This window comes from Pseudophryne corroboree, chromosome 4 (genome assembly GCF_028390025.1).
Source record: "Pseudophryne corroboree isolate aPseCor3 chromosome 4, aPseCor3.hap2, whole genome shotgun sequence".
Lineage (NCBI taxonomy): Eukaryota > Metazoa > Chordata > Amphibia > Anura > Myobatrachidae > Pseudophryne > Pseudophryne corroboree.
The window spans coordinates 644429023-644449539 of NC_086447.1; the positions used below are offsets into that span (position 1 = coordinate 644429023).

General features: G+C 47.5%; 1 protein-coding gene across 1 annotated transcript in view; it reads left to right on the forward strand.

The window, feature by feature from the left end:
* The window catches only part of FH (fumarate hydratase), a 176104-nt gene that overhangs the window by 75368 nt on the left and 80219 nt on the right, over positions 1–20517 (forward strand). The window contains exons 4-6 of the mRNA XM_063917732.1: positions 2889–3065; positions 3500–3682; positions 4683–4848. Of these exons, the coding sequence (XP_063773802.1) occupies positions 2889–3065; positions 3500–3682; positions 4683–4848 (526 nt within the window). The remainder of the gene's footprint in view (positions 1–2888; positions 3066–3499; positions 3683–4682; positions 4849–20517) is intronic.

The following is a 20517-nucleotide window of genomic DNA, read 5'->3' on the forward strand; positions in this document are numbered from 1 at the left end:
TGGTCAAGTCAGGAAGCCTGCCTTCACATAAACGTGCTGGAATTGAGAGCCATTTACAACGGCCTTCAACAAGCGGTACATCTTCTTCAAGATCATCCCGTGCAAATCCAGTCGGACAGTGTAACAGCAGTCGCGTACATAAACAGGCAGGGCGGAACGAAAAGCAGAGCGGCAATGGCAGAGGTGACAAAGATCCTACTCTGGGCAGAAAGACATGTAAAGGCTCTGTTGGCGATTTTCATTCCGGGAGTAGACAACTGGGAAGCAGACTTCCTCAGCAGACACGATCTCCATCCAGGAGAGTGGGGCCTCCACCAAGAAGTCTTCTCAGAGGTGACAAGTCTTTGGGGAGTTCCTCAAGTAGACATGATGGCATCTCGTCTCAACAAGAAGCTTCAGAAATATTGTTCCAGGTCGAGAGAGCCTCAAGCAATAGCAGTGGATGCGCTAGTGACCCAGTGGGTATTCCGGTCAGTGTATATCTTCCCTCCACTTCCGCTGATTTCAAAAGTTCTCAGGATCATAAGAAGAACAAAAGTTCGAGCAATCTTCATTGCCCCAGACTGGCCAAGGAGGGCTTGGTATCCAGATCTTCAGGAGTTGCTCATAAAAGATCCTCGGCCTCTTCCTTTCGCGTGGACCTGCTGCAGCAGGGGCCGTGCATGTATCAAAACTTACCGCGGCTACGTTTGACGGCATGGCTGTTGAGCGCTGGATCCTAGCCCGAAAGGGTATTCCAAAGGAAGTCATTCCCACACTTATTCAGGCCAGGAAAGGAGTAACGTCGAAACATTACCACCGTATTTGGCGAAAATATGTATTTTGGTGTGAATCCAAGAAGGCTCCTACGGAAGAGTTTCAGTTGGGACGTTTTTTCCATTTTCTGCAGCCTGGTGTGGAGGCGGGCCTTCGATTGGGGTCAATCAAGGTCCAGATTTCGGCCTTGTCAATTTTCTTCCAAAAACAATTGACCGCTCTTCCAGAGGTTCAGACCTTCGTGAAAGGAGTTCTGCACATCCAGCCTCCATTTGTGCCTCCAGTGGCACCATGGGACCTTAATGTGGTGTTGCAGTTCCTGCAATCGGATTGGTTTGAGCCTCCACAAGAGATAGAGTTGAAGTTTCTCACTTGGAAAGTGGTGATGCTTTTGGCATTGGCATCCGCAAGGTGGGTGTCTGAATTGGGGCCTTGTCTCACAAGAGCCCTTACCTGATCTTCCATGAAGATAAGGCAGAGTTGAGAATTCGCCAACATTTTCTTCCAAAGGTGGTTTCTTCTTTCCACATAAACCAACCTATTGTGGTGCCATTAGTTACTGACACTTTCACTGAGTCAAAGTCTCTAGATGTGGTTAGGGCTTTGAAGATTTATGTCACTAGAACAGCTAGGATACGGAAAACAGAGGCTCTGTTTGTCCTGCTTCCAAGCAGACTGTTGCGCGCTGGATCAGAGGTACGATTCAGCATGCACATTCTACGGCTGGATTGCCGTTACCTACGTCGGTGAAGGCCCATTCTACTAAGTAGGTGGGTTCATCCTGGGTGGCTGCCCCGGGGGTCTCGGCATTACAACTTTGCCGAGCAGCTACTTGGTCAGGGTCAAACACATTTGCTAAGTTCTACAAGTTTGACACCTTGGCCGATAAAGACCTCAAGTTCGGTCAATCGGTGCTGCAGGGTCTCTCCCGCCCGTACTGGAGCTTTGGTATAAACCCCATGGTCTTGAAGTGGACCCCAGCATCCTCTAGGACGTATGAGAAAATAGGATTTTGTTACCTACCAGTAAACCTTTTCTCCTAGTCCGTAGAGGATGCTGGGCGCCCGTCCCAGTACGTACTTTTACCTGCAGTTTGGTTTATTGGAATTACACATGTTGTGTCATATTAGTTTCAGCATGTTGCTGTACTTGGTTCATGCCTGTTGGCGTGTGTTATGTTGAATGCCATGTTGTGCGGCATGGTAGGGGTGTGAGCTGGTATGTATCTCACCATTAGTATTAAAGTAAATCCTTTCCTCGAAATGTCCGTCTCCCTGGGCACAGTTCCTATAACTGAGGTGTGGAGGAGGGGCATAGAGGGAGGAGCCAGTTCACACCCATTGAAAAGTCTTAAGAGTGCCCATGGCTCCTGCGGAACTGTCTATACCCCATGGTCTTGAAGTGGACCCCAGCATCCTCTACGGACTAGGAGAAAAGGATTTACCGGTAGGTATCAAAATCCTATCTTTAAATCTGCATTCTGCTCAGGCAGTGGTGGCTGCCAGGGGGAAACATCAGTCTATTTGGAAGTAGTTTAATTGGGCACATTCTCTTTCTGGAGTGGAACTCCTATATATTGTACATCCAATCTCTTAGCTGCGCATAGCTTAGAAAAAGCATGCAATTTATTATTCAACAACAACAATAATAATAATAATAATGTTATAAAATAATATTGAGTGCAAAGAATGTCCCTCTTCAAACAAAGAATTAAGGACCTCCCTGGTGTGCTCCTGCGTATTTACCAATCTACACTTTGCATTACTTCCAACCAAAAGTGTCAACCTGTTAGTCTGCTCACTTTACCCCTGAGCCCACTGCAGAGGAATGAGAGCACGATATGCTTCATGTATACTCCTGCTTAATGTGGTATTGTCGTCATATAGTGGCTTTTCTGGAATATCACCCAAAGTATTGTACTTGTATTAAAACTGTAAAGTTTTGTGCTTGTATTGGTTTTGTAACAATCTCTTTCAAAGTTAATATACAAGCAATATAAAAATGTATGTAATTGATGGATTCTTTAAAATGAATATTATTCATATACTTTAATTGTCACAAAAATACCACACGTCACCACCTGGACAGCTCTCATAGATAAGTCTACACACATTTCTTGTCTCCCACACCAGGTTTCGGATGGTAAACTAGATGAGCATTTTCCTCTAGCTGTGTGGCAGACTGGCTCTGGAACACAGACCAACATGAATGTCAATGAGGTTATCAGTAACCGAGCCATTGAGATGATGGGAGGAAAGCTGGGAAGCAAAGATCCTGTACACCCTAACGACCATGTTAATAAAAGCCAGGTATGTTTGATATGCATGTAAATCTAAAGTTCCAGATGAAAAGGCTGTGGCCATTCCGAGGCATTTTCGCCTGGTGATCCATGTTTTATAGTCCAATTAAGAATGTGAACATCCTACACCAGTGATGGCTAACATTGACACTCCAGCTGTTGTTGAACTACACATCCCAGCATGCCCTGCTACAGTTTTGCTATTTGGCCATGCTAAAACTGATGCAGGGATGTGTAGTTCAACAGCTTGAGTATCAAGGTTAGCCATCACTGTCCTATACAGTATGTGCTATATCTATCTTTCTTCAAAGGTCTTTATTTTAACTTAGCATCAATGATTTTTCTTAAGCAATTACAATATATATTTCAGTTAAATTAAAATAATTGTTGTCTACTTGAATTTCTTAAAACAGAAGATATTATTATTGCCGTGTTTCATTACAGAGTTCAAATGACACTTTCCCCACAGCAATGCATATTGCTGCTGCAAAGGAAGTCCATGAGGTTCTGTTACCTGGACTGAAAAAGCTCCACAATGCTTTAGAAGTGAAATCAAAAGAATTTGCAAATATTATTAAAATTGGCCGTACCCATACACAGGATGCAGTGCCACTCACTCTGGGACAGGTATAGTGTGTGAGCTGTAAAGCATATTTATTATGTACCACACTTTCTGTACAAATCCTGAACGTGCTGATCTGCCAAGGTAGATGTAGCCAGTGACTGCAGTAGGGCTTTCATGTCATGGCTGTCACTCTGCCACATCTTACATCTTGCCGTGTATGAGCAAGCTGGAGCAGTTACGGAAATGTGTGCATGCTAGGTCAGCTGAAAGATGTCTGCTTTTACCAGTGTTGATCTGCAGTATCTCTATTATAGAATTAACCATTGAAGCTTAGGGAATAAGTGTGATGTCAATGCTTATTCCACTGTTAACACATTTTAGTAATCTGGTTCTCCCCACGATTGTATGACAGTGAGGGTTGTTTCTGTAGTGATTGTACAGAGCAACTGATAAAAGTCTTTTGTCAAAAACAGCCCTGTCAAAATGGGGAATTTCTAGTTGCAGTGTATATGAATCTGTATGTTTGTTTGTTATTGTACATAGTGATAGGCGGAGTGGTTGCAAGAGGTGCATTCATAAAATATGTTACAGGTTAAGTATCCCTTATCCAAAATTCAAAATCCCACATTTTTGGGTTCCCTACTGATGACATATATATTATATATAATATATATATGGGATACTCAACCTGTATTTTTTTAAGTTGTATTGATGCAACAAAGCATCTATCTATTAGTTCACCATCACATGAGGAAGATCCCTTCCTGACCTTGGGGCAGATGTATTAACCTGGAAAAGGCATAAGGAAGTGATAAACAGTGATAAGTGCAAGGTGATAATGCACCAGCCGTTCAGCTCCTAACTGTTAATTTACATATGGGAGCTGATTGGCTGGTGTGTTTATCACCTTGCATTTATCACTGGTTTATTACTTACTTATGCCTTCTCCAGGTTAATACATCTACCCCAATGTGTGTAAGTCCCTAATCATTCACCCCAACTGTATGATGTACTTACATCTCTAACTTTGCACATTGGATTTTACATCTCTTATTTTAATAGGAGTTCAGTGCTTATGTGCAACAGATTAAATATGGAATTAATAGAATTGAATCTGCATTACCGAGGGTCTATGAACTAGCTGCTGGTGGCACAGCAGTTGGAACGGGGTTAAATACTAGAATTGGATTTGCTGAAAATGTTGCTGCCAAAGTAGCTGAACTCACAGGTAAAATAGTGTTTGTTTATTTTGATCACCAGTGTACCATGTTCTGATTCTCTGTAACCATTCAATGGGATCCACTGAGATTCTGTAGTATGTATGTGACCATTTCAGCTGTTTGATGGTCTGTTGATTAAACATCTGCCCTAAAACAATAATACTGATGAAGTGTGTCCAAACCTCTTTATTTAATCAAGTAAAATAAAAATGATAAAAATATGGGTTAGGCATTTTCAAGTTTGTTCCCTCTTCCTCCTCCATGGCATCATACACAGTGAGGTTAATCCACTGTTCCTCCAAAGTGATGACAAGGAAGAAGACACACCAGGAGGGATAAAGGACCAGACATCCCTTCTTTTGTTTTCATTTCCATCCTTTTGTCCAAGAGTCTGATTAGACCAGGGGTTCCCAAGCTTTGTCCTCAACACACCCTAACAGTCCAGGTTTTCAGGATGCATGAGCCTAGTGGCTTAATTAGTGCCTGAGTCTAGCCACAAGACTATTTCCTCCGTTGCTGACATTACCACATTATTTGTTCAGTATTTTTGGATTTTGTTCCCATAGCATTATTTTGATACATCACATTTAAGATTCCACACTTTAGTTGTTTACTATATTTTCTCTAACGTTCTAGAGGATGCTGGGGACTCCGTAAGGACCATGGGGATAGACGGGCTCCGCAGGAGACATGGGCACTTTAAGAAAGACTTTAGGTCTGGGTGTGCACTGGCTCCTCCCTCTATGCCCCTCCTCCAGACCTCAGAGAAACTGTGCACAGAGGAGATGGACAGTACGAGGAAAGGATCTTTGTTAATCTAAGGGCAAGATTCATACCAACCCACACCATCCACACCATATAACCTGGACTATACGCAACCAATTAATAGTATGAACAAAACAGTATCAGCTAAAGACTGATCTCAACTGTAACGTAACCCTTATGTAAGCAACAACTATATACAAGCCTTGCAGATTTTGTCCGCACTGGGACGGGAGCCTAGCATCCTCTACAGACTAGGAGAAAAAGATTTACCGGTAGGTTTAAAATCTTATTTTCTCTTACGTCCTAGAGGATGCTGGGGACTCCGTAAGGACCATGGGGATTATACCAAAGCTCCCAAACGGGGCGGGAGAGTGCGGATGACTCTTCTTGGGCTACTGGACACCATTAGCTCCAGAGGGATTGGTACGCAGGTCTCAACCTTGCCGTCCGTCCCAGAGCCGCGCCGCCGTCCCCCTCGCAGAGCTGGAAGATAGAAGCCGGGTGAGTATGAGAAGAAAAGAAGACTTCATGATCTTCACTGAGGTAACGCACAGCACTGCAGCTGTGCGCCATTGCTCCCGTACACCTCACACACGGCAGTCACTGTAAGGGTGCAGGGCGCGGGGGGGGGCGCCCTGGGCAGCATATAGACCTCTTTTGGCAAAAATAAGTATATGTACAGCTGGGCACTGTACATATATAAGAGCCCCCGCCAAATTTTGAGATTTTCAGCGGGACAGAAGCCCGCAGCCGAGGGGGCGGGGCTTCTCCCTCAGCACTCACAGAGCCATTTTTTTTCTCCACAGCACCGCTGAGAGGAAGCTCCCCGGACTCTCCCCTGCTTATGCCACGGTAGACAGAGGGTTTTAAAGAGGAGGGGGGGGGGAGGGGGCACAAAATTGGTGCATATTGTATATGTAAACAGCGCTATCTGGGTAAACATAATATTATTGTGTTTTTGTCCTGGGTCATACAGCGCTGGGGTGTGTGCTGGCATACTCTCTCTCTGTCTCTCCAAAGGGCCTGGTGGGGAAACTTCAGATAAGAGGTTCCCTGTGTGTGTGGTGTCGGTACGCGTGTGTCGACATGTCTGAGTTAGAAGGCTCACCCAGAGAGGAGGGGGAGAGTATGAATGTGAGGTCTCCGTCGGCGGTGCCGACACCTGACTGGGTGGATATGTGGAATGTTTTAAATGCTAGTGTGAACTTATTGCACAAGAGATTAGAGAAAGCTGAGGCTAAGGAACAGTCAGGGAGTGAACCCGTGTCTGTCCCTATGTCGCCGGGACCTTCAGGGTCTCAGAAGCGCCCACTATCCCAAATAGCAGACACTGATACCGACACGGATTCGGACTCCAGTGTCGACTACGATGATGTAAAGTTACAGCCGAAAGTGGCTAAATGTATTCGATATATGATTATTGCAATAAAAGAAGTGTTGCATATCACAGAGGAACCCCCTGTCCCTGACACGAGGGTACACATGTATAAGGGAAAAAAGCCCGAGGTAACTTTTCCCTCCTCACATGAGTTGAACGAATTATGTGAAAAAGCTTGGGAATCTCCAGACAAAAAACTGCAGATTCCCAAAAGGATTCTTATGGCGTATCCTTTCCCGCCAACGGACAGGGTACGGTGGGAATCATCCCCTAAGGTTGACAAAGCGTTGACACGCTTGTCAAAAAAGATAGCGCTGCCATCACAAGATACGGCTACCCTCAAGGATCCTGCAGACCGCAAGCAGTAGATTACCTTGAAAACCATTTACACACATTCTGGTACATTACTCAGACCGGCAATTGCGTCAGCCTGGGTTTGTAGCGCGGTAGCAGCATGGACAGATTTCTTATCGGCGGAGATTGAGACCCTAGATAAGAATACCATTTTATTGACCCTAGGCCATATAAAGGATGCTGTCTTATATATGAGGGATGCTCAAAGAGACATTAGTTTACTGGGTTCCAGAATAAACGCTATGTCAGTCTCTGCTAGACGAGTCCTCTGGACCCGGCAGTGGACAGGTGATGCCGACTCAAAAAGACATATATGGAGGTTTTACCTTACAAGGGGGAGGAATTGTTTGGGGAAGGTCTCTCGGACCTGGTCTCCACAGTTACGGCAGGTAAATTGAATTTTTTCCTTAAGTTCCCTCACAACCTAAGAAAGCGCCACATTTTCAAATGCAGTCTTTTCGTTCAAATAAAAGCAAAAGAGTGCGTGGATCGTCCTTTCTTGCCAGAGGTTAGGGCAGAGGTAAAAAGCTGCACAGCTAGTTCCCAGGAACAGAAATCCTCCCCGGCCTCTGCAAAATCCACCGCATGACGCTGGGGCTCCACTGGGGGAGTCCGCCCCAGTGGGGGCACGTCTTCGACTTTTCAGCCACATTTGGGTTCACTCACAGGTGAATCCCTGGGCAATAGAAATTGTTTCTCAGGGATACAAGCTGGAATTCGAAGAGGTGCCTCCTCGCCGGTTTTTCAAATCGGCTCTACCGACTTCTCCCCTGGAAAGGGAGATAGTGTTAAATGCTATTCACAAATTGTGTCTTCAACAAGTGGTGGTCGAAGTTCCCCTACGTCAGAGAAGGAAGGGATACTACTCCACCCTGTTTGTAGTTCCGAAACCGGACGGTTCGGTCAGACCCATATTGAATTTAAAATCCCTGAACCTATACTTAAAACGGTTCAAGTTCAAAATGGAATCGCTCAGAGCGGTCATCGCCAGCCTGGAAGGGGGGGATTTTATGGTATCCCTGGACATAAAGGATGCATACCTTCATGTTCCCATATATCCACCTCATCAGGCGTACCTGAGATTTGCGGTACAGGATTGTCATTACCAATTTCAGACGTTGCCGTTTGGGCTTTCCACGGCCCCGAGGATTTTCACAAAGGTAATGGCGGAAATTATGGTACTCCTGCGCAAGCAGGGTGTCACAATTATCCCGTACTTGGACGATCTCCTCATAAAAGCGAGATCACGAGAGCAGTTACTGAACAGTGTGTCACTTTCAGTGAAGGTGTTACAGCAACACGGCTGGATTCTCAATATCCCGAAGTCGCAGCTGGTTCCTACGACTCGTCTGAGCTTCTTGGGCATGGTTCTGGACACAGACCAGAAAAAGGTTTTTCTCCCGATAGAAAATGCTCAGGAACTCATGACTCTAGTCAAGAACCTATTGAAGCCAAAACAAGTGTCTGTGCATCATTGCACTCAAGTCCTGGGAAAAATGGTGGCAACATACGAGGCCATTCCCTTCGGCAGGTTCCATGCAAGGACTTTCCAATGGGACCTATTGGACAAGTGGTCCGGATCACATCTACAAATTCATCAGCGGAACACCCTGTCCCCCAGGGCCAGGGTATCTCTCCTGTGGTGGCTGCAGAGTGTTCACCTTTTGGAAGGACGCAGGTTCGGCATTCAGGATTGGATCCTGGTGACCACGGACGCGAGCCTCAGAGGGTGGGGAGCCAGTCACAAGGGGAAGAAACTTACAAGGACTCTGGACAAGTCAAGAGACTTGTCTTCACATCAACATCCTGGAACTGAGGGCCATATACAACGCCCTACGTCAGGCGGAGAACTTACTTCGCAACCAACCAGTTCTGATCCAGTCAGACAACATCACCGCAGTGGCTCATGTAAACTGCCAAGGCGGCACAAGGAGCAGGGTGGCAATGGCGGAAGCCAAGATTCTTCGCTGGGCGGAAAATCGTGTAAGCGCACTGTCAGCTGTGTTCATTTCGGGAGTGGACAGCTGTGAAGCAGACTTCCTCAGCAGACACGGCCTGCATCCGGTGGAGTGGGGACTTCATCGGGAAGTCTTCGCACAGATTGCAAGTCAATGGGGACTGCCCAGATAGACATGATGGCATCCCGCCTCAACAAAAAGCTACAGAGGTATTGCGCCAGATCAAAAGATCCTCAGGCGGTAGCAGTAGACGCCCTAGTGACACCGTGGGTGTTCCAGTCGGTGTATGTGTATCCTCCTCTTCCTCTCATACCCAAGGTATTGAGAATAATAAGAAAAAGAGGAGTGAGAACAATTCTCATTGTTCAAGATTGGCCGAGAAGGACCTGGTATCCGGATCTGCTGGAAATGCTCACAGAAGATCCGTGGCCTCTTCCTGTACGACAGGACCTGTTACAACAGGGGCCATGTCTGTTCCAAGACTTACCGCGGCTGCGTTTGACGGCACGGCGATTGAACGCCGGATCCTAACGGAAAAAGGAATTCCAGATGAGGTCATTCCTACGCTGATAAAGGTTAGGAAGGACGTGACAGCTAAACATTATCACCGTATATGGCGAAAATATGTTTCTTGGTGTGAGGCCAGGAATGCTCCTACGGAAGGATTCCATCTGGGCCGTTTCCTGCACTTCCTACAAACTGGAGTGAATTTGGGCCTAAAGTTAGGATCCATTAAGGTTCATATTTCGGCCTTATCCATTTTCTTTCAAAAAGAATTGGCTTCTCTCCCAGAAGTACAAACTTTTGTAAAGGGAGTGCTGCATATTCAGCCTCCTTTTATACCTCCGGTGGCGCCTTGGGACCTTAACGTGGTGTTGAGTTTCCTTAAGTCGCACTGGTTTGAACCACTTCAAACGGTGGAGTTAAAATATCTCACTTGGAAGGTGGTCATGTTATTAGCCTTGGCTTCGGCTAGGCGAGTGTCTGAATTGGCGGCTTTGTCTCATAAAAGCCCCTATCTGGTTTTCCATATGGATAGGGCGGAATTGCGGACCCGTCCTCAATTCTTGCCTAAGGTGGTGTCATCTTTTCATATGAACCAACTTATTTTGGTGCCTGTGGCTACACGAGATTTGGAGGATTCTGAGTCCCTTGATGTAGTCAGGGCTTTGAAAATTTATGTGGCCAGAACGGCTAGAGTCAGGAAAACGGAAGCACTGTTTGTCTTATATGCAGCCAACAAGGTTGACGCCCCTGCTTCGAAGCAGACTATTGCTCGCTGGATCTGTAATACCATCCAGCAGGCGCATTCTACGGCTGGATTGCCGAGCTGCTACTTGGCCGGGTTCAAACACCTTTGCAAAATTCTATAAGTTTGATACCCTGGCTGAGGAGGACCTAATGTTTGCTCAATCGGTGCTGCAGAGTCATCCGCACTCTCCCGCCCGTTTGGGAGCTTTGGTATAATCCCCATGGTCCTTACGGAGTCCCCAGCATCCTCTAGGACATTAGAGAAAATAAGATTTTAAACCTACTGGTAAATCTTTTTCTCGTAGTCCGTAGAGGATGCTGGGCGCCCGTCCCAAGTGCGGACTACTTCTGCGAGACTTGTATATAGTTTTGCTTACATAAGGGTTATGTTATAGTTCCATCGGGTTGGACTGATGCTACGTTATTTTTTCATACTGTTAACTGTTTACTTGATACACAAGTTATACGGTGTGATTGGTGTGGCTGGTATGAATCTTGCCCTTGGATTAACAAAGATCCTTTCCTCGTACTGTCCATCTCCTCTGGGCACAGTTTCTCTAACTGAGGTCTGGAGGAGGGGCATAGAGGGAGGAGCCAGTGCACACCCAGACCTAAAGTCTTTCTTAAAGTGCCCATGTCTCCTGCGGAGCCCGTCTATCCCCATGGTCCTTACGGAGTCCCCAGCATCCTCTATGGACTACGAGAAAAAGATTTACCGGTAGGTTTAAAATCTTATTTTTTCTAAATAACTCTTCATTTAATTTACCCCTTCTGTTGTTTTAACAGTATGTTTCATCTGCAAAAAGGCCTACTTTTCTCACTAGAAGAAATAACACTAATGAACGCATTGAATAAAACAGGATTTAGGGCTAACCCAAGGGGGTACTGCACTTGTTACCAGTCTGAGTCTGATTCAGAGGTGCACGGAGATCATGTGTGGCTGCCATTTCTCATTAATGCAAAAAAAAATGGCCTTTGCAAACCCTTCAACGTCCCCTTTCCAAACAGTATCTGAGCTATGCTCAAGTGTGCCTTTTGGATCTAATCTCTCCACTATCCGCCATCATTGGTCTCAACATCGACTCCTTGGGCAGCCCCTGTCTTGCAGAGTCACTTCCTCTTTTTGCAAAGAATTTAGGTCACAGTTAAGCTAACAGAAGAAGGTTTTGGTAAGTGCATAAGACAGAGGACCCAATTTAGCAAAATTATCTGAGAGGATGGATAAAATATAAACCCTTACGGTACCTGTAAATGTTGTTGGTGGGGGTGGGTGTGTGTGTGTTGTGGGTTTTTTTTTGTGGGTTTTTTTTAATAAATATTGTCTGTTGTCTGTGGGAACATGAGCTCCCCGGAGATCAGCACAGTATAATCAGTACTTGCAGCCAGGACAGAGCAGTCGGTACCTCCCTCCATCCCTGTATCTGCCAACTAACTCCCTCCCTGTATCTGCCCACCCCATAGACTTCCATTGGCCAGTTGATTGGGGAGTTGGCAGATACAGGAGGGAGGCGCTGATTGCTCTGTCTCTGCTGCAGCAGCTGTGATACACGGGGAGTCTACATTCCCAAAGATAGCCCCTGATATAAAAAACATTACAGGTACAGTTAGTGTTTGTTTCTCTTACGACCTAGAGGATGCTGGGGACTCCGTAAGGACCATGGGGAATAGACGGGCTCCACAGGAGACATGGGCACTAAAAAGAACTTTAGGTATGGGTGTATACTGGCTCCTCCCTCTATGCCCCTCCTCCAGACCTCAGTTTAATACTGTGCCCAGAGGAGACGGTGCACTACAGGGAGGTCTCCTGAGCTTCCTGAAAAGAAAGTATTTTGTTAGGTTTTTTATTTTCAGGGAGACCTGCTGGCAACAGGCTCCCTGCATCGTGGGACTGAGGAGAGAGAAGCAGACCTACTTAAATGCTAGGCTCTGCTTCTTAGGCTGCTGGACATCATTAGCTCCAGAGGGAGTCAGAACGCAGGTCTTCCCTAGTGGTTCGTCCCGGAGCCGCGCCGCCGTCCTCCTCGCAGAGCGGGAAGATAGAAGCCGGGTGAGTATAGGAAGGCAGAAGACTTCAAAGCTTCGGAGAGGTAACGCTGCGCGCCATTGCTCCCACAACACACACACAGCGCACACTGTGGGGTGCAGGGGGGGGGGGGGGGGGCGCGGCGCCCTGGTCTGCAATGTAGACCTCAGCACTGGCTTTTAGGAATTTAATTAATCAGTTTGATATTATTTCAGAGCCCCCGCCAGTTTAAAGAAAGAGCGGGACCGAAGCCCGCCACTTGGGGGGCGGGGCTGCTCCCTCAGCACTCACCAGCGCCATTTTCTCCTCAAGCACACGCTGAGAAGCTGGCTCCCCGGACTCTCCCCTGCTGATCACCGGTGACAGAGGGTTTTAAAGAAGGGGGGGCCACATAATTGGGCGCAGTGAATAGCGCTGTATTTGGGTAATATTTTTCTGTTTCCAAAGAGTATTGGCGCTGGGTGTGTGCTGGCATACTCTCTGTCTCTCCAAAGGGCCTTGTGGGAGAACTGTCTCCAGATAGAGCTTTCCCTGAGTGTGTGGTGTGTCAGTACGTGCGTGTCGGCATGTCTGAAGCGGAGGTGGAGCGCATGAATGTGGTGTCGCCGTCGGCAACGCCGACACATGACTGGATGGATATGTGGAATATTTTAAATGCAAATGTGAATTTATTGCACAAACGTTTGGTCAAAGCAGAGTCCAGGGACAACACAGAGGGTCATACCCTGCCTTTCCCTATGTCACAGGGACCTTCTGGGTCTCAAAAGCAGCCGCTTTCTCAGATGACACAGATACCGACACGGAGTCTGACTCTAGTGTCGATTATGATGATGCGAGGTTGCAGCCAAAATTGGCAAAGAGTATTTATTATATGATTATTGCTATAAAGGATGTGCTGCATATTATAGATGACCCCGCAGTGCCTAATCCTAAGATCCACATGTTGTTTAAAGAAAAGAAGCCTGAGGTTACTTTTCCACCTTCTTTTGAATTAAATTAGTTATTTGAAAGTGCTTGGGAAACTCCAGATAAGAAGCTGCAGATTCCCAAAAGGATTCTTATGGCGTATCCTTTCCCTATCAAGGACAGGATACGGTGGGAATCCTCCCCAAGGGTGGACAAGGCGTTGACGCGCCTTTCCAAAAAGGTGGCGCTGCCGTCTCAGGATACAGCGGCCCTCAGGGATCCTGCGGACCGGAAGCAGGAAACTACCTTGAAGTCAATTTACACACATACCGGTATATTACTCAGACCGGCAATAGCGTCGGCTTGGGTTTGTAGCGCTGTACTAGCGTGGACCGATACCTTATCTGCTGATATGGATACGATGGATAAGGAAACTATTTTATTGACCCTGGGACATATTATGGATGCTGTCCTTTATATGAGAGAGGCTCAAAGGGATATAGGCATACTGGGGTCCAGAGCAAACGCTATGGCAATTTCTGCCAGGCGAGCACTGTGGATCCGACAGTGGTCTGGTGATGCCGACTCAAAGCGGCATATGGAGGTTTTGCCGTACAAGGGTGAGGAGGAGTTTGGGGAAGGTCTCGCGGACCTAGTTTCCACAGCTACTGCTGGTAAATCAACTTTTTTACCTTATGTTTCCTCACAGCCTAAGAAAGTGCCACATTCTCAGATGCAGTCCTTTCGGACGCATAAATCCAAGAGAGCTCGGGGATCTTCCTTTCTTGCCAGAAATAAGGGCAAGGTGAAAAAGCTGCCAGCTACAGCCAGTTCCCAGGAACAGAAGTCCTCCCCGGCTTCTACTAAATCCACCGCATGACGCTGGGGCTCCGCTGGGGGAGTCCGCTACAGTGGGGGCACGTCTTCGTCTTTTCAGCCAAGTCTGGGTTCACTCTCGGGTGGATCCCTGGGCAATAGACATTGTTTCCCAAGGGTACAAGCTGGAATTCGAAGAGGTGCCTCCTCGCCGGTTTTTCAAATCGGCACTGCCGACTTCTTCTCCAGAGAGGGAGGTAGTTTTAGCAGCAATTCAAAAATTGGTGGTCAAGGTTCCCCTGCTGCAGCAGGGGATGAGCTATTACTCAACCCTGTTTGTGGTCCCGAAACCGGACGGTTCGGTCAGACCCATTCTAAATTTAAAATCCTTAAACCTATACTTAAAGAGGTTCAAGTTCGAGATGGAGTCGCTCAGGGCGGTCATTGCAAGTCTGGAAGGGGGAGATTATATGGTGTCTCTAGACATAAAGGATGCATACCTTCATGTCCCCATTTATCATCCTCATCAGGCGTTCCTGAGATTTGTGGTGGAGGTTGTCACTACCAGTTTCAGACGTTGCCGTTTGGGCTATCCAAATTAATGGCGGGGGTCACAATTATCCCATACTTGGATGATTTCCTGATAAAAGCGAGATCGAGAGAACAGTTGCTGGTCAAAGTATCACTCTCTCTGAGGGTGTTACCACAACACGGTTGGATTCTAAACCTGCCAAAGTCACAGTTAGTTCCAACAACCAGATTACCTTTCTTAGGCATGATTCTGGACACGGAACAAAAGAGGGTCTTTCTCCCGACGGAAAAGGCCCAGGAACTGCGGGACTTGGTCAGGGACCTGTTGAAGCCAGACAGGGTGTCGGTACATCACTGCACGCGAGTGCTGGGGAAAATGGTGGCGTCTTACGAGGCCATTCCATTCGGCAGGTTCCATGCCAGAACCTTTCAGTGGGACCTTCTGGACAAGTGGTCCGGGTCACATCTACAGATTCATCAGATGATCCGCCTGTCCCCCAGGGCCAGGATATCTCTCCTGTGGTGGCTGCAGAGTGCTCACCTTCTAGAGGGTCGCAGGTTCGGAATCCAGGACTGGGTTCTGGTGACCACGGACGCGAGTCTCCGAGGATGGGGAGCAGTCACACAGGTAAGAAACTTCCAGGGTCTGTGGTCAAGCCAGGAGGCTTGACTACACATCAACATTCTGGAATTAAGGGCCATATACAACGGCCTTCGTCAGGCGCAGACCTTACTTCAAGGTCTACCGGTTCTGATTCAGTCAGACAACATCACAGCAGTGGCTCATGTAAACCGCCAAGGCGGCACAAGGAGCAGAGTGGCTATGGCAGAAGCCTCAAAGATTCTTCGATGGGCGGAGAGTCATGTAAGCGCTCTGACAGCAGTCTTCATTCCGGGAGTAGACAACTGGGAAGCAGACTTCCTCAGCAGACACGATTTGCATCCAGGAGAGTGGGGACTTCATCAGGAAGTCTTCGCAGAGATTGCAAGTCAGTGGGGTCTGCCTCAAATAGACATGATGGCTTCACGCCTCAACAAGAAACTTCCGAGATATTGCGCCAGGTCAGGGGACCCTCAGGCGATTGCAGTGGACGCACTGGTGACACCGTGGGTGTTTCAGTCAGTATGTGTTCCCTCCTCTTCCTCTCATCTCAAAGATACTGAGAATCATAAGACGAAGAGGGGTTCGGGCGATTCTCATTGTTCCAGATTGGCCTCGAAGGGCCTGGTATCCGGATCTACAGGAAATGCTCTCAGAAGATCAGTGGCCTCTTCGTCTCAGGGAAGACCTGTTACAACGAGGGCCCTGTCTGTTCCAGGACTTAACCGCGACTGCGTTTGACGGCAGTCAAAGGGCCTGGTGGGGAAACTTCAGATAAGAGGTTCCCTGTGTGTGTGGTGTCGGTACGCGTGTGTCGACATGTCTGAGGTAGAAGGCTCACCCAGAGAGGAGGGGGAGAGTATGAATGTGAGGTCTCCGTCGGCGGTGCCGACACCTGACTGGGTGGATATGTGGAATGTTTTAAATGCTAGTGTGAACTTATTGCACAAGAGATTAGAGAAAGCTGAGGCTAAGGAACAGTCAGGGAGTGAACCCGTGTCTGTCCCTATGTCGCCGGGACCTTCAGGGTCTCAGAAGCGCCCACTATCCCAAATAGCAGACACTGATACCGACACGGATTCGGACTCCAGTGTCGACTACGATGATGTAAAGTTACAGCCGAAAGTGGCTAAATGTATTCGATATATGATTATTGCAATAAAAGAAGTGTTGCATATCACAGAGGAACCCCCTGTCCCTGACACGAGGGTACACATGTATAAGGGAAAAAAGCCCGAGGTAACTTTTCCCTCCTCACATGAGTTGAACGAATTATGTGAAAAAGCTTGGGAATCTCCAGACAAAAAACTGCAGATTCCCAAAAGGATTCTTATGGCGTATCCTTTCCCGCCAACGGACAGGGTACGGTGGGAATCATCCCCTAAGGTTGACAAAGCGTTGACACGCTTGTCAAAAAAGATAGCGCTGCCATCACAAGATACGGCTACCCTCAAGGATCCTGCAGACCGCAAGCAGGAGATTACCTTGAAAACCATTTACACACATTCTGGTACATTACTCAGACCGGCAATTGCGTCGGCCTGGGTTTGTAGCGCGGTAGCAGCATGGACAGATTTCTTATCGGCGGAGATTGAGACCCTAGATAAGAATACCATTTTATTGACCCTAGGCCATATAAAGGATGCTGTCTTATATATGAGGGATGCTCAAAGAGACATTAGTTTACTGGGTTCCAGAATAAACGCTATGTCAGTCTCTGCTAGACGAGTCCTCTGGACCCGGCAGTGGACAGGTGATGCCGACTCAAAAAGACATATATGGAGGTTTTACCTTACAAGGGGGAGGAATTGTTTGGGGAAGGTCTCTCGGACCTGGTCTCCACAGTTACGGCAGGTAAATTGAATTTTTTCCTTAAGTTCCCTCACAACCTAAGAAAGCGCCACATTTTCAAATGCAGTCTTTTCGTTCAAATAAAAGCAAAAGAGTGCGTGGATCGTCCTTTCTTGCCAGAGGTTAGGGCAGAGGTAAAAAGCTGCACAGCTAGTTCCCAGGAACAGAAATCCTCCCCGGCCTCTGCAAAATCCACCGCATGACGCTGGGGCTCCGCTGGGGGAGTCCGCCCCAGTGGGGGCACGTCTTCGACTTTTCAGCCACATTTGGGTTCACTCACAGGTGAATCCCTGGGCAATAGAAATTGTTTCTCAGGGATACAAGCTGGAATTCGAAGAGGTGCCTCCTCGCCGGTTTTTCAAATCGGCTCTACCGACTTCTCCCCTGGAAAGGGAGATAGTGTTAAATGCTATTCACAAATTGTGTCTTCAACAAGTGGTGGTCGAAGTTCCCCTACGTCAGAGAAGGAAGGGATACTACTCCACCCTGTTTGTAGTTCCGAAACCGGACGGTTCGGTCAGACCCATATTGAATTTAAAATCCCTGAACCTATACTTAAAACGGTTCAAGTTCAAAATGGAATCGCTCAGAGCGGTCATCGCCAGCCTGGAAGGGGGGGATTTTATGGTATCCCTGGACATAAAGGATGCATACCTTCATGTTCCCATATATCCACCTCATCAGGCGTACCTGAGATTTGCGGTACAGGATTGTCATTACCAATTTCAGACGTTGCCGTTTGGGCTTTCCACGGCCCCGAGGATTTTCACAAAGGTAATGGCGGAAATTATGGTACTCCTGCGCAAGCAGGGTGTCACAATTATCCCGTACTTGGACGATCTCCTCATAAAAGCGAGATCACGAGAGCAGTTACTGAACAGTGTGTCACTTTCAGTGAAGGTGTTACAGCAACACGGCTGGATTCTCAATATCCCGAAGTCGCAGCTGGTTCCTACGACTCGTCTGAGCTTCTTGGGCATGGTTCTGGACACAGACCAGAAAAAGGTTTTTCTCCCGATAGAAAATGCTCAGGAACTCATGACTCTAGTCAAGAACCTATTGAAGCCAAAACAAGTGTCTGTGCATCATTGCACTCAAGTCCTGGGAAAAATGGTGGCAACATACGAGGCCATTCCCTTCGGCAGGTTCCATGCAAGGACTTTCCAATGGGACCTATTGGACAAGTGGTCCGGATCACATCTACAAATTCATCAGCGGAACACCCTGTCCCCCAGGGCCAGGGTATCTCTCCTGTGGTGGCTGCAGAGTGTTCACCTTTTGGAAGGACGCAGGTTCGGCATTCAGGATTGGATCCTGGTGACCACGGACGCGAGCCTCAGAGGGTGGGGAGCCAGTCACAAGGGGAAGAAACTTACAAGGACTCTGGACAAGTCAAGAGACTTGTCTTCACATCAACATCCTGGAACTGAGGGCCATATACAACGCCCTACGTCAGGCGGAGAACTTACTTCGCAACCAACCAGTTCTGATCCAGTCAGACAACATCACCGCAGTGGCTCATGTAAACTGCCAAGGCGGCACAAGGAGCAGGGTGGCAATGGCGGAAGCCAAGATTCTTCGCTGGGCGGAAAATCGTGTAAGCGCACTGTCAGCTGTGTTCATTTCGGGAGTGGACAGCTGTGAAGCAGACTTCCTCAGCAGACACGGCCTGCATCCGGTGGAGTGGGGACTTCATCGGGAAGTCTTCGCACAGATTGCAAGTCAATGGGGACTGCCCAGATAGACATGATGGCATCCCGCCTCAACAAAAAGCTACAGAGGTATTGCGCCAGATCAAAAGATCCTCAGGCGGTAGCAGTAGACGCCCTAGTGACACCGTGGGTGTTCCAGTCGGTGTATGTGTATCCTCCTCTTCCTCTCATACCCAAGGTATTGAGAATAATAAGAAAAAGAGGAGTGAGAACAATTCTCATTGTTCAAGATTGGCCGAGAAGGACCTGGTATCCGGATCTGCTGGAAATGCTCACAGAAGATCCGTGGCCTCTTCCTGTACGACAGGACCTGTTACAACAGGGGCCATGTCTGTTCCAAGACTTACCGCGGCTGCGTTTGACGGCACGGCGATTGAACGCCGGATCCTAACGGAAAAAGGAATTCCAGATGAGGTCATTCCTACGCTGATAAAGGTTAGGAAGGACGTGACAGCTAAACATTATCACCGTATATGGCGAAAATATGTTTCTTGGTGTGAGGCCAGGAATGCTCCTACGGAAGGATTCCATCTGGGCCGTTTCCTGCACTTCCTACAAACTGGAGTGAATTTGGGCCTAAAGTTAGGATCCATTAAGGTTCATATTTCGGCCTTATCCATTTTCTTTCAAAAAGAATTGGCTTCTCTCCCAGAAGTACAAACTTTTGTAAAGGGAGTGCTGCATATTCAGCCTCCTTTTATACCTCCGGTGGCGCCTTGGGACCTTAACGTGGTGTTGAGTTTCCTTAAGTCGCACTGGTTTGAACCACTTCAAACGGTGGAGTTAAAATATCTCACTTGGAAGGTGGTCATGTTGTTAGCCTTGGCTTCGGCTAGGCGAGTGTCTGAATTGGCGGCTTTGTCTCATAAAAGCCCCTATCTGGTTTTCCATATGGATAGGGCGGAATTGCGGACCCGTCCTCAATTCTTGCCTAAGGTGGTGTCATCTTTTCATATGAACCAACTTATTTTGGTGCCTGTGGCTACACGAGATTTGGAGGATTCTGAGTCCCTTGATGTAGTCAGGGCTTTGAAAATTTATGTGGCCAGAACGGCTAGAGTCAGGAAAACGGAAGCACTGTTTGTCTTATATGCAGCCAACAAGGTTGACGCCCCTGCTTCGAAGCAGACTATTGCTCGCTGGATCTGTAATACCATCCAGCAGGCGCATTCTACGGCTGGATTGCCGAGCTGCTACTTGGCCGGGTTCAAACACCTTTGCAAAATTCTATAAGTTTGATACCCTGGCTGAGGAGGACCTAATGTTTGCTCAATCGGTGCTGCAGAGTCATCCGCACTCTCCCGCCCGTTTGGGAGCTTTGGTATAATCCCCATGGTCCTTACGGAGTCCCCAGCATCCTCTAGGACATTAGAGAAAATAAGATTTTAAACCTACTGGTAAATCTTTTTCTCGTAGTCCGTAGAGGATGCTGGGCGCCCGTCCCAAGTGCGGACTACTTCTGCGAGACTTGTATATAGTTTTGCTTACATAAGGGTTATGTTATAGTTCCATCGGGTTGGACTGATGCTAC